Source organism: Papaver somniferum, chromosome 2, assembly GCF_003573695.1.
Source record: "Papaver somniferum cultivar HN1 chromosome 2, ASM357369v1, whole genome shotgun sequence".
Taxonomy (NCBI): Eukaryota; Viridiplantae; Streptophyta; class Magnoliopsida; order Ranunculales; family Papaveraceae; genus Papaver; species Papaver somniferum.
This window is the reverse complement of record NC_039359.1, coordinates 48958673-48972545: the sequence shown is the minus strand read 5'-3', so window position 1 is coordinate 48972545 and position 13873 is coordinate 48958673. Positions and strand designations below refer to the sequence as shown.

Genomic DNA, 13873 nt, shown 5'->3' with positions numbered 1-13873 from the left:
CGCGGGATGAGCATCTTGGTTGTGGGCACATGTCATCATGCTTTGATGACTTTGTCCGCATGCTCTCCACGTATGTTCTATATACAAGTGTTTGATGATGAAATATGTGCACACAGATTCGTGGTGGTTCATTTAAAGACGTGATCGTTGAAGGTGATTGAAGAGAAAGTATTGACCTAGACATCTTCTAGGTGGTTAGTCTAAGTATCGTCTTCCGATCGGTTTCAATTGTCATAACTAAGATTATAATTTGAGAACTGCATGTAAATTGCAGTTGTGCCATTTTTACTTTAAGATGCTGCCCATGTGCTCCTTAATTACTCGAAGCATAATTATAAACCGAACTTGGCCGTCATCTAATTAGCATCCATAATTTCAAGTTTAGATTTAGGTCTAGTACCCACTCACCATTAATAAATATATAAAATATACACCCGAGCATGTGGTTTGATTTTATTTGTTTTTTTTTTTTTTTTTGAAGAATATGGTTTGATTTTTGTCTCATTGGTGTGTCGTTGATGAAGTTGAACGAGAATATTGGAATATGTAGATGGGTGGAGGAATTATTTTCTTAGTGTTCGATTGGTCCTAGCCAGCCTAGGTAAATATCTGGTTGGATTACTTTTATTGAAGATCTGGTTCGGTTTTTGTTTCATTGGTGTTTCATTATTAAAGTTGAACGAGAATCTCTGGCTAACTGTCATGTCAATAGATATTAGAGATGAACCCGTACAACACCATGGTTTTAATTACTAATTAATTATAAGTCGAAAGCACAGATGCGGTCAATAAATGAACTAGACCATATTAGTTCATTGCAAATTGCGATGTGATGCTCGAATGTTTTCCTTTTTTGTTTGCTTTTTTTTTTTTGATTAATGGAAGAGTGATCCGTGGATTACCTCCAAAATCTTTTATTTAAGATTTTTGTGACAATTACGGGGTTTGGACTCATGCCTCTCCTAAAGGCAATTACAGCAATCAAAGGGTTTGAATCCCTGCCTCTCATATTTTTGTTGTTTTATTATACTTTAGCAAATTTATTCCATATTTTATAAAAATAATATATATATATATCCTGATCTTAATACATAATAACGTACCTTTCATCTTTGTTAAAAAACATAAAAAAACATAAACATACCATGTTAAAGTGCGTGGGTCTATAGTTAGCCTCAAAACCAGCTTGTAAAGTCCGACTAATAATCTCAACAGTGTATTATTGATTTTAGCAACAAAACTGAAACATGTACTTGACCACGTGTATCATTGACAGTCTTGCTTGACATGCCTTACAGGACTCATCCATGTCGGAAAGAAAGAAGGTATAATTTTCAGTCATCAAGAAAACAAGAAGATTATTCAAGTTCAAATTACAGAGAATGTTCTTTAGCAATCTATTTCTTTCTTTCTTTGGAAATGGCCTTTCTCTTCTTATAAGCTTTCTTTGTTCCAGAGTCTAATTAATTGTTTCTGCTCATTGAATCCAAGTCCTAACTACAGCTTATTAGAACTTCATCTGTGAGTCTATAACGATGGCCTCCATTACTGGACATCATTCACTATCGAGAAAGCCATCACGTCTCCCGTCTCCCTTCCTTAACACAAAATCTTATAATTTCTCCAAATTTGATCCCCACTCTATTCCAACAAAACCTTCTTCTTCTCATTCTCTACAAGTCACAAACTTGTTCTCTGACTCATTCAGAAATCTATCCATCAAAAACAGCGCTACAGCTATTGAAAAGCCCATTTCTGCCATCACCGCCACAAAAGATGTCTCTCCTCCTCCATCTGTGTCACCATTCAAAGAATGGTCACTTAAGGGAAAGATTGCTCTTGTAACTGGTGCTACCAAAGGAATTGGACATGCTATAGTTGAGGAGTTAGCTGGACTTGGAGCGGTCGTTCATATGACAGCTCGAAACGAGGCCGAAATCCAGAAATGCTTGAAAGATTGGGAAAAAAAAGGTTATCAAGTTACTGGTTCAGTGTCTGATGCTTCAGTTTCATCTGATAGAAAAAAGTTAATCCAGAATATCTCCACTGCTTTTAAGGGAAAACTTGACATCCTTGTAAGTTAATTATCATAACCAGTTTTCAGTTTCCTAACTAGTAAATTATTTTCTTTACTTCTTTATTTTTTTGGGGAAGGAAGTTTAAATGCGAAGAGGCAATGGAGATACAATACCAGAAGCTATGACACTACCGGAACAAGTTCACATAAAACAAGCTCCAGTAGACCTAACTAGCCCAATCTAACAAAAAGAAATTATATCATGTACATATTCTCCTTCCAATAAGTTATCAGGTCTTCAAAGAGACTAGAGAGTTTTCTAATATCTTGATACTTGCCACTGAAAACTCTCCTATTTCTCTTTAACCATAGCGTCCACCAAATTACGGAAGGCGTCTTCATATTATATTTAGTGACCAATATTTATCGCATAATAAACATATATAACATCTATTTATTCATGTACTACAGGTAAACAATGCTGGAACAGCTATTTTCAAAGAAACCTTGAATTTCACAGATGAGGATCATTCGAAGATATTTGCTACCAACTTTGATTCTGGATACTATCTGTCAATACTTGCACACCCTCTCTTAAAAGCTTCTGGTTCAGGAAACATAGTTTTCATCTCTTCTGTTGCTGGGGTCGTTGCTTTGCCTTTTGTATCCAACTATGCATCTTCTAAAGGTGAGTTTCAATCGGTAAAATTTAGGAGTCAATGTTAGTGGAAATCAGTTCAATAATAATGATTTACAAGAAAATTCTTTTAATTAGGAGCAATTAACCAAGTGACGAAGAATTTCGCTTGTGAGTGGGCCAAAGACAACATTCGTGTCAACAGTGTTTCGCCATGGTCAATTAAGACCCCGATTGTTGAAAGGGTAATAACAACCACTTACTAATTTAAGCATTTCAAAAATATATGTAGAAGCTGATCCTTATGGTATTCTTTTGGTTTACAATTTTATGTTTTTCAACAGGAAATCCAAAAAGAAGGATACGTAGAGCGCGTAATCTCTAGGACTCCAATGAGGCGTTTTGGAGCTCCAAATGAGATCTCACCTCTTGTCGCGTTCTTATGCCTCCCTGGTGCTTCATACATCACCGGTCAAGTTATTTGTGTTGATGGTGGATTTTCAGTAAATGGAAACTTCCCGGCACATGACTAGCTAGCTGGCTGGATCCTGTCGATTTATGAATAAAATTTGGGAAATACACTGATCTGAAGCTTATGTGTGAGAGACTAATTTACACCCATAACGTTGTGTGACATTCGTTTTTTTATCTTTAGTTGGATGGTAGAGGGCCTTCTGCAATACTATAGCTTTTCTAATCTCTGAAATCCGCTGTTAAAAGCAAGCAAATATAATCCTAAAACCTTATTTAGGCCCTTTGTTGTTCTAGTGAGCCTCCAAAACACTCAAAAATTTCCAAATCTTATTTGGAAGCTTTTTTTAGTTCTGTATCCTAGATAGTGACGGCTGAGTCACGACCAGGTCGCTCTCTTTAGGACGTTTCGTGGCTCTGCTTTGAATTTTGTGCAAGCAGTTTTTTTCCGTCACAACGCCCCCAGGATAAAACAGCCGAGAAAAATTCTCTTTCGATCTCTCAAGCACAAAATGAGAAATCGATCACTTTTACTCTCTTTATTCTTGCTTAGTATTTTTGGTCTCTTGATTCTCAGAAAAACAATAGTGTAAAAACTTTAGGGATGGTCATGGGGCGGGTATGGGGCGGGGATCTTGTATCCCAGTCACTGCCCCGTTCATAAAAAAAAAAATCACACCCTCCCCATTACCCGCTTGATCTGGGACGGGGCGGGTATGGCAAATACCCGTACGGGGCGGGTTTTTTACGGGTTACCCATAACATTAAGCTCAAATATGATGAGTTAATTTAATAATCAATACCTAAGTTCAACCAATAATAATAATAATAATTTAAAATTTCAAACTCATAAATTCATCGTAAAACAAGCAAAGAAAAACAAATTGGTCTATAAACGAGCATCACTCATTTTAGTTCTTAATTATTTCTTATCAAGTATCTTCCTCCATATTGATCACCTCATCGTCTGCTTCAGTTTCTTCCCAAAATGTTTCACCATCGAATTTTGATCCACCTAGCCAAAATAAGAAAGTGTATCATTTAACCATAATGATGTATTAAATGTAAAAAAAAACATTTCAATAAAAAGAGAATTTCATTACCATTCAGCATATCCCATAGACAGTCTTGAGCGCACATCAAAGCTTCCAACGTTTTTGGATGAAGTCTATTACGTTGGACACTCACGAATCTACCTCCGGTACTAAAAGCTGATTCGGAAGCTACCGTTGAAACTGGAATCGCTAAAATATCTCTAGCCATACACTGCAAGACTGGATATTTAATCCCATTTGTCTTCCACCATGCTAGTATGTCAAAATTACCAATCCTAGGTAAAAGATCTTCTTCTAAGTAATTGGTTAATTCTGACTTAACAGTACTAGTAGGAGCAGTATTAGAGACAAACATATCAAACTTTTCCAAAGGATCTACGTCATCGTTAAAACCATGCGTCTCTGAAGTGAAAGAAAAATCATTTTGGCTAACAGATGTTTCAGCAAATTTTACTTTCAGTTCATACTCCGTCGCCAAATCAACGCATAAATCGCGTACTCGATCAATTTCGATTTTTGAAAAATCTTGACCATAAATTTGTGGAAAATAAAACTCAATCAATTTCATCTTAAACCTTGGATCTAACATAATTTCTATGGCCATTACTCCATTGATCACAAATCAATACTCTTCAAACTTCTCTATCATTTCATATGCCATTTCCTTAATCACACCAACTTTAGATTTTTTCCACTCATTTAATGACAATCTAATATCACAAAAACTTGGAAAGAAAAGGTTGGTAGTAGGATATTTTACTCCGGAAAACTTCTCTGTGAAGGTATAAAATATCTTAAGTTTGTCGCACATTTCCTTTGCCAACAACTAATCTTCATCATCTGGCAAACAATCATACTGTGGCTCTATTTGCTTTAGTCGAGCAAAAACCTTCTGATACTTAATAGCAGTATCAAGCATCAGGTATGTTGAGTTCCATCTTGTCTCACAATCAAGAACTAACTTATTTATACTCGAAATATTTAGTTGACGGGAGGCCTCTTCAAATTTCTCAACTTGTTTTGGTGTTGCTTTCCAGTAAGAAACACTATTACGAATCAATTCGATTGCTCCTTTGATCCCCTCTAATCCTTTCTTGACTATAAGAGCTAATATGTGTGCACAACAACGCATATAAAAAATATCTCCACCCGACAGTAATTTACTTGATAATTTTTCTTGGAGAAGTTGGATCATAAGATCATTAGTGGAACAATTATCTACAGTAAGAGTGGATACTTTACCATCGATATTCCAGTCTAGCAGACACTCCGTCAATGCGGCTGACAGGACTTCAGCCGTGTGCGGACATGGCACATACATAAACCTAATACAAAATAAAATTCAGATGGTTGATTAGACCGTACTACGTAGCAACTAGTAATTAATCAGTAACAAAATTAATGGTAGTGATTTTTCATTTATGACGTGCATATCCAATGCCTGAAATCATTAAATGAATACGCGTACCTGATAATTCGGCTTTGCAAGATCCACGATTCATCGATGAAATGAGTCGTAATAACCATGTATCCTTTCTTTTTCTTACTAGTCCACATATCAGTAGTCAGCGCAATTTTACCGTGATATTTTTGTAGCACCTCCATTGTTTTAGTTTATTCTTCATCATAGATTTTAAGGATATCCCTTTTAATTGTGCTCCGAGATACCACCTTAAACAACGGTTGAAGCGCATTTGAATATCTTCTAAATCCGGCATGTTCAATGATGGAAAGCGGATACTCGTGTATGATTATCATATAAGCAAGTTCCTTCCTAGCGAACGATTGATCAAAACTGTACGTGTTAAGCTGACTTCTTCCGTCACTTTTTTTACTCGGAGTGATTATTGATTGTCTTATGTCTTGCTGTTTACGTCGAGGACATTTTTTCATGTGTGCGTGTAGATGCTTAGTCCCATTTGTGCTTTTTCCTCCTAATGGTTTATGACAATATTTCCAAACTGCTTTGTCTTCCCCTTTTATATTTTTCTTTTCAAAGTGGTTCCACACTATGGATCTTTTCTTCCCTGAAACTATAGCAATTTCACCTTCGGCATTATCACAATCACCTGTAATGTTTGCCTCGGCAGTTTCACCATGTCATCATCCATTGGAGAACTTGGAATTGTCTCGACATGATGTTCAGACTGTTCGGATTCACCTCGTGTGGATATAGTTATCATTTTGGGATCACTGTGTAATATACACATAAAGTAATATAATATATATAATAAAGAAAGCTTAAATAGTATAATATAATCAATACAATAAATAAATAATATAATATAATATAATATAATTTCTTAGTTTAAATATAATATAAATAATTAATGATATCTTATATTTTTACGTTTTCTTTTATAATATAATTTCTTAGTTTAAATATAATATAAATAATTAATGATATCTTATACTTTTACCTTTTCTTTTATAATATAATATAATATAATTTCTTAGTTTAAATATAATATAAATAATTAATGATATCTTATACTTTTCCCTTTTCTTTTATAATATAATATCTTAGTCTAAATATAATATAAATAATTAATAAAAATATAAAATCCTAAAACGGGAACGTACGGGGCGGGTATGGGGCGGGGACCTAGAATCCCATCCCGGCCCCATCCCCGCTTTACTAATTTCGGGTATTACCCATACCCAACCCCAACCCCGTTTGTACGGGTAAAACCCTACCCAATATGGGCGGGTACCCACGGGGATGGGTTTGGGTGGGGCAAATGGCCATCCCTAAAAAACTTGTTTTTTCTTTTTGTTCTCAAAACTGTTTTTATAACAAGGCAATCAATGCAGATTAATGGAGAATAAATTGGATTAATTGCTGCAATCAAAATTTCATTCGAGTGAAAAAAACGGGCAAATAAATCATGCCATAATTAGCACAATTAAAACATAATTAAGTGCAGTAAAAAACACGGTTTGAAAAAATCTTTTAAAAACAGCAAAAATACTTTCCAAATTCAAGAGACCTCCCGGACTAATGTTCTATATATATATATAATAATATATATGCACAATCAGTAGGGGGAGGGATTCGATCCTGAGATCTGACCCTCCAGGCCCAAAATACTTAACCACTAAGCCAAGCTCGAATTGTTGATATAAATGCATAAAATAATTATTTTAAAACATATATCCCAACATATAGTGATTATATATTAATTCAAAAAGAATGGTTTTTTGGGCACCACCCCTTTTTGGAGGGGGTCGTGATTTTATTTTTGTATGACATTAGAAGTAAACTGAATTTACCCCTTATCCAATATTTATATTAATACCCAAATTAACCCCTTAATTAACTAAATGTAATGATTAATTAAATTATTAAGTAAGTAGTTAGTTATCAGTGAAGTTGAATTAATAAGTTGGGTTTTTTTTTGGGAGAATAATTTTTGAGGAAGAAGAAGAAGATGTTCTTGGAAGAAAAACATTGAGATGGATGATTTGGAAATGAGGGTTCTGGATACTCGGGTAAACATCAAAATTAGATAGTGCTGCTTGATTTGGCCAACATTCCAAAGAAGAAATGAAATTTTTTAAAATAATATGCTATGTCAATAAAGTTCGGTTACAATATCTGAAGAACGGGTAAACAAACTCCTTTTGTAGGTGTAGTTCGGCTAGCATATCTTCAGACACATTATCCCAATTGATCTTTAATAGATTTTTTGTTTTTTTCTGCTGTCAAGTTTCCAGGATAGGTAACCGAACTTTTAGGCTGAGATTTACAGAATAATGTTAGGTTAGAAAAAAAATTACAAGTCAATCAAACTCTTATGTTAGTAATACAGTGAAATTTTCTTTTTTTTAAAAAAAGTTTGCGATTTAACCGAACTCAAGAGTTGGCTATACAGAGAAGAGTTTGGCTTTGGAAAAAAAATTATGATTTAACCGAACTCAAGAGTTGGCGATACAGAGAAAATTTTAGTTAGGTTTTTTTTTTCCGATTCAATCGAACACTAGAGTTGGCTGTACAGAGAAGTGTTTGGTTATGCAAAGTAATTTGCAACATAGGAAAAAATTTCATTGTGTAACCGATTTGTTCTTAATGTTCTTCGTTTCTAAAAAGTTCAGTTATAAACTTAAGTTTTTTTCAAAAATTCCCTAACCGAACATGCTACTCTAACTGTTGTTTCCACCATTTTTTAATGATTACTAAAAAGGAATTAAAAGAGATGGGTTAGCAGAAAAATAACTGTTGACGTACACTTTAGGAACTAAAAGAGAAAAGGAATAATAAGATTTTTTCTGTTTTACTTTTGTTTTTTTCCGGTGAGTTTTTTTCTTTTTTCTTTTTTTTGTTAATGATTTTGATTAGGGTTAGATTAATACATTTAATTAAGTTTAGGGTAGTTGATAAGTAGTCATAAATAAAATTCGGACAAAGGGTATATAAGTCATTTCATCACTTTAAGATACCCATTATAAGTGTGAGGTGGACACCCTAAGTAAATCATGGCCCCCCTTGAAACAAGAGTTTCGCCCAGAAAACGTTTCTTTAAAAAACCCTGGTGTTTGTACCATGCTAAAACGGTATAGGTAATAGCTTATTGTTGAAGCGCATTTTGTTTATTATGGAAACATAACTGGTTTATTTTGTAAGTCCAGTTGGCTTATTATTGATGTTCATTTCGTTTGTTATGAAAACATAACTAGCTTATCTTGAAAATCCAATTGACTTATTACTGAGGTCATGTCGTTTATTATGGATACACAACGGGCTTATTTTGAAAGTTCGGTTGGCTTATTATTGAAGCCCATTGGAATTATCATGGAAACCCATTTTTTCTTATTGTGGAAGCCCGGAGACCTATGAGTTAAATTCTAAAACCCCCTATCTTCAAGCAAGAAAGTTTAAATTTGGATAAGTGTTATTCTTAGAACGACGATCACGATATTTTAAAGAAAATATCAGTCTTTGGGATTATCATTGTTGTCTAAGTTAATTATCGGTGTGAATACTTAATTGCAAAATCCTAACAGAGAGAATAAATATCATAGGTGGTTACGATTATTATTTACGATAATAATTATTTAAGGTAACTTCAAAATCCTAACGGAAAAAGGATAATCATCTTAGGTGGTTACAATTATCATTTAACACAGAGAATAATTATCTTAGGTGGTTATGGTAACTTCAAAATCCTAATAGAAAGAGGATAATTATCTTAGATGGTTACATTTATCATTTAAAGGTCGTAGGTTATAATCCAAAGTTGTCACTATCCATATACAAAAAACCCAACAAAAAAAATTGTTCACAACAACCCCATTTGAACAAATCTCTCTAATCTACCCCAGAAAAATGATGAAACCAAATTTGGTTTCATCAAATTTTAAAAAAATAAGCAAAAAAATGGGATATTGTTTTCACCAACAGAAAAAAAAATCACCAACAGAAAAAAAAAAAAAAAAAAATTCAATGTTTTTAGTTTTTTATAAAATTTGATGAAACCAAATTTGCTTCTTCAGTTTTCTTAAATTTCAATTTGGTTTCATCATTTTTCTGACATTTCACCGACACAAAACCTAGTTTCAATGTTGTTTAGTTTTGTAAAGCGGTGTCCCAACTGAAACCTAGGTATTTCAGAAAAACCTCTTCTTTTAGAACAAATATCCCAACCACTAGTTCTTGGATGTGGAAGTGTATTTACAAAGGAATTAACCTAGTAGAGCAGAATAGTATATGGGAAATTGGAGATGGAAATAATGTCAAAATTTGGAAAGACAATTGGATACCAGACTTGACAGAAAATCTTAGGCAATTCAAATCAGTAAACAATTATTCCTTAATCTTAATTAAGGACCTACTAGACTCTAATACTAAAAGGTGGAATGAACTCTTGATTCATAACACTTTCCCTTTACATATTGCCCAAAAAATATGTAAAATTAGACTAGCCAAAGTAGATACTCTCAAATGGCTTCTAACTAAATCTGGTAAATTTACTGTTAAGTCAATGTACAACAAGTTAAATGAGAGTACTCTTAATAATTATAACTTAGGTCAACCTGACTCTATTTGGAAACATCTATGGGCCACAAAAACTTCCCAAAGAATTAATATCTTCACATAGAAATGTTTGCAGAATGTTGTTTCAACTAACTTTAAATTGTCTAGATTTAAGAAAGACATTTCCCCTAACTGTACTTTCAGTTGTAATGCACTAGAATCCATATAACACCTTTTCTTATACTGTCACTATGCTAAAGCAGTCTGGGATACAGAGCCCTTTCCCATAGATATAAATTTTGCATGTTATACATCCTTTTTAGATATATGTAAAGAATGTCTAGGAAAAGACAACCCCACCATATCTATAGAAATTATAATGACTAAATTCTGGTTCATATGGAAAGAAAGGTAGAATAGAACTTTTGGTCAACAACAACACACCCACCAACAACTTTCTTCAGAAATACAAAGAGCTTTCTGGAATAAGGATAAGTATTCAGTTCACAAAAATTTCTTAGAAGCATAAAGGAATACTGAGGGCATTTGGCAATTCCCAGGAGAATGTCAAAATAAATTAAATCTGGATGCTTCTTGGATTTCAAGTAGCATCCCGGCAGGTTTCTTTTTGATTTTCAGAAATGATGCAGGTGACCTCATACCAGGCAGATCAGGACCTCTTTCAGTCTCATCCCCAGAAGAAGAAGAAGCACTATGATTCCTCCAAGCCTCTAAGTGGGCTAAAGAAGTAAATCAATCAAATTTCAATGTAGAAGGGGACTGCAAAAATCTTTTTGATTATTTGAATGGAGAACCATCGCAATTAGCTTGGCAGAATCAATTCATTATGGATGAAGTGAAAAGGGAATTCTCTTTTTGTCAAAATTTTACAGGTTTTTATTTCGTACCAACATCACATGTAGCTGATGTATTGGCTAAGGAAGCTAAATACTTCATAACTATAATTAACTGGAGTTATGTTGCTCCTCCTCTTCTATCCAACAAGCTTTAGAAGTAGATAAATCAACTGTTAGGTTGTCTCTTCTAGCCCAGCATTAGATGGCTCTACTCATCTTAATTTAAGGGTTACTAACTCCCCAAGTTGGTTTTTTGGATGCATCTGAACTTACAAAAAAAATGTTTTGTAAAGTTTTTGAAACCAATTTGGTTTGATCAGTTTTCTAATATTTCACTAAGACGAACCTTAATTTCTAATTCTGATGTATCATTATCTTTTGATGATGGTTTTCAATTATGATGATATGAAAGTGTTGGTGATGTTTGTAGAGAATAAAAGAAGAAGGAGGAGGTGTTTTGGTGGCGGGATCTGGAGATGTAGTGGTGCGGGAAAAAATATATAGAGGAGGTGGTGGTGTTGATGTAATATCAAGACATGAAAAGAGATTAGAGGTGTTGGTGGTGTTGGTGTTGGTGGAGGAGACGAAGGTGTTGTTAATTGCGGATATTGGTGGTAGAGGTATTTATGGTGAACATAAAAGTAAATAAAAGAGAAGGATGATGATGGAGGTGACAGAGGTGATGCTATTGACGATCTGTCTTTTCCAACTAGTTTTGTGCTAGCAAAGCTAATGATGTTGGTGGTGATGGTGTGGAAAGGGAAAAAAAAGAACGAAAAGAAAAAGAAAAAAAAACAATTAAATGAAAGAAAGGGCAGCGTGCCATTTTTAAAATAATAAAACGTAGATTTAAATATGGATCGAAATTGGGTTTTGTCATATTTTTATTTCAAATGGTTTTCAAGAATATAAAACACAGTTTGGCTAACTTAGCATGTGTAAATGGCGGTCCTAATTTGCTCTCGCAATAGATAATCTACGGCTGTGGTGCATTCTATGTATAGCACAAAAAGGAATAAATACTATAGTGTTTAGTGTTCATAAAGAATTGGAAATAAGACTCTTCAATTTCTATGGAAAGAATCTGAAGTGTTATTTTTCTTTTTATCTGAATAAGAAAGAAAATATTTTTCGGTGAACAAAATTACTTTGGTTCTGAAACGTAGCTCATTCTGCAATCAATTTTCCTATCGATAAGCATAACAAAGCTTATCTAAGTTAGGCTAGATAAATAACAGTTTGCCGTGAAGGGGAGATAAATCTACGATTGTGCTTTGTTCAACTTAAATAATGATCTATTAGCTAATAAGTGTTTTATTAACTATTGTTTCACTAATTTCTCATAATAATGATTTATTAATTTTTTCATTACAAACTTTTTATAAGTTAGTGTTTCAATTGCTCAAGGTCTATTAATTTTTTCATTATAATTGTTTCTTTAATTAATTTAATAAGTATGTATTTCCATTAGTAAATAATTTTGATAAAAAAGAAAAATAATATCAATAGATATTAATGGTAGTAGTGGGGGTGGAAGAGTTAGCGGTTCTAAAAGTGGTGGTGGCGGAAATATTAGTGGTGGTTAGGGGCATAGCCAAACCCAATTGTAATCATTTTTGCTCTTTTTGTCATATGATGGGCTACTAAATCCATTTTGCATCCATATCCAACTTGCCAAGAATTTTTACTCCCCCTTCCTCAAAATCCTGGCTCAGTCACTGGTGGTGGTGGAAGAAGTAGTGACGGTGGGTGCTGGTTAGTAGTGATGACAACATTGGTAGTGACACAACAGAAATTGAAATTGAGCGGGCTATTTTTTTCGTTAAAGAAACATGTAAACTTTGGTGGACTAAACCCTAAATTTAGATGGACTAAGTACTATTTATAGGATAAAATTAAGATTTTTTATGTAGTTATCAGAGTCTTAACGGGGACTTGAGCCAGTCAGTCAATCCTTGGCTCCACCACTTGGTGGTGGTCGAAAAAGAAATGGTATCATGCGGCTTTGTGGTTAGGGGAGGTATTGGTGAGTAACTATATGTTGATTCCGTTACGCCGCAAAATGTGTAACACTATAAAGTGTAATGTGTGATTGATCGTTTTAATGTTAAAATAAAATCGGTTAAAAAACATGACAATTCAGAAAAATAGTGAAATCAATTGTCATATTATGTAATAACGGCGGGAAAATGCACGAATCACAATCAAAACGTATAAAATTACTTATTATCGGTACCGTAATGGTCCGAGTTATATTCTAATTCATTTATAAATAGTAAATATCGAAGGAGATTTAGTGTATTAAATATGGCCACCTTGGTTTTATTTCACTAGTTCTGTATTATTTAAGATAATTATAAAATCCTAATAAAAAGAGGATAATTATCTCAGGTCATTATAATTATTATTTATGATAAAAATTATTTAAGATGAATAAGGATTATGATAAGTGTTAGAGGGAATAACAAATTTTATCATGAATATGATTGTTTTCTTGATTTATACAAACTAGGGAAATTATTAAGATACCTATTAAACTATCAACCTGTCAAGATAAAATGAGGTTAAATCCTAACTCAATAGGTACAAATTTTCTAATCCTTTCCCACACTATACACCTGTTAAGAAACTCTTTCTCAACTCTCTCTTACTTTATCATCGGAGTGTTTTTGCAGGTATCTCCTCTACTCGACATCAATTATATTTTCAACAACTATTTCTTGTGGAATTAAATCAGTAGTTGGAGATCAATCGGTCAATATCAATTTCATTTTCATGGACATTTTTTGTCTAATTGCATCAACGACACAGATTTAATCCATCTATACGTATCTCGAAGAATGTTGGGATGTTTTTACACCT

General features: G+C 33.6%; 1 protein-coding gene and 1 pseudogene across 1 annotated transcript; both read left to right on the top strand.

Annotated features, from left to right (window-relative positions):
* Positions 1–13873, top strand: part of LOC113350952 — a 43588-nt pseudogene that overhangs the window by 21003 nt on the left and 8712 nt on the right.
* LOC113347581 (tropinone reductase homolog At5g06060-like) lies at positions 1099–3421 on the top strand. The gene is made up of 4 exons (XM_026591255.1): positions 1099–2075; positions 2489–2705; positions 2793–2899; positions 2999–3421. Exons 1-4 carry the CDS (start codon positions 1536–1538, stop codon positions 3185–3187), a joined length of 1053 nt encoding a protein of 350 aa, XP_026447040.1. The 5' UTR covers positions 1099–1535; the 3' UTR covers positions 3188–3421.

Coding starts and splice junctions, on each gene's coding strand:
- LOC113347581 (XM_026591255.1), top strand. CDS start 1,536: ATGGCCTCCATTACTGGACATCATTCACTATCGAGAAAGCCATCACGT. Junction 2,076..2,488: donor AGGGAAAACTTGACATCCTT/GTAAGTTAATTA, acceptor CATGTACTACAG/GTAAACAATGCTGGAACAGC. Junction 2,706..2,792: donor CAACTATGCATCTTCTAAAG/GTGAGTTTCAAT, acceptor TCTTTTAATTAG/GAGCAATTAACCAAGTGACG.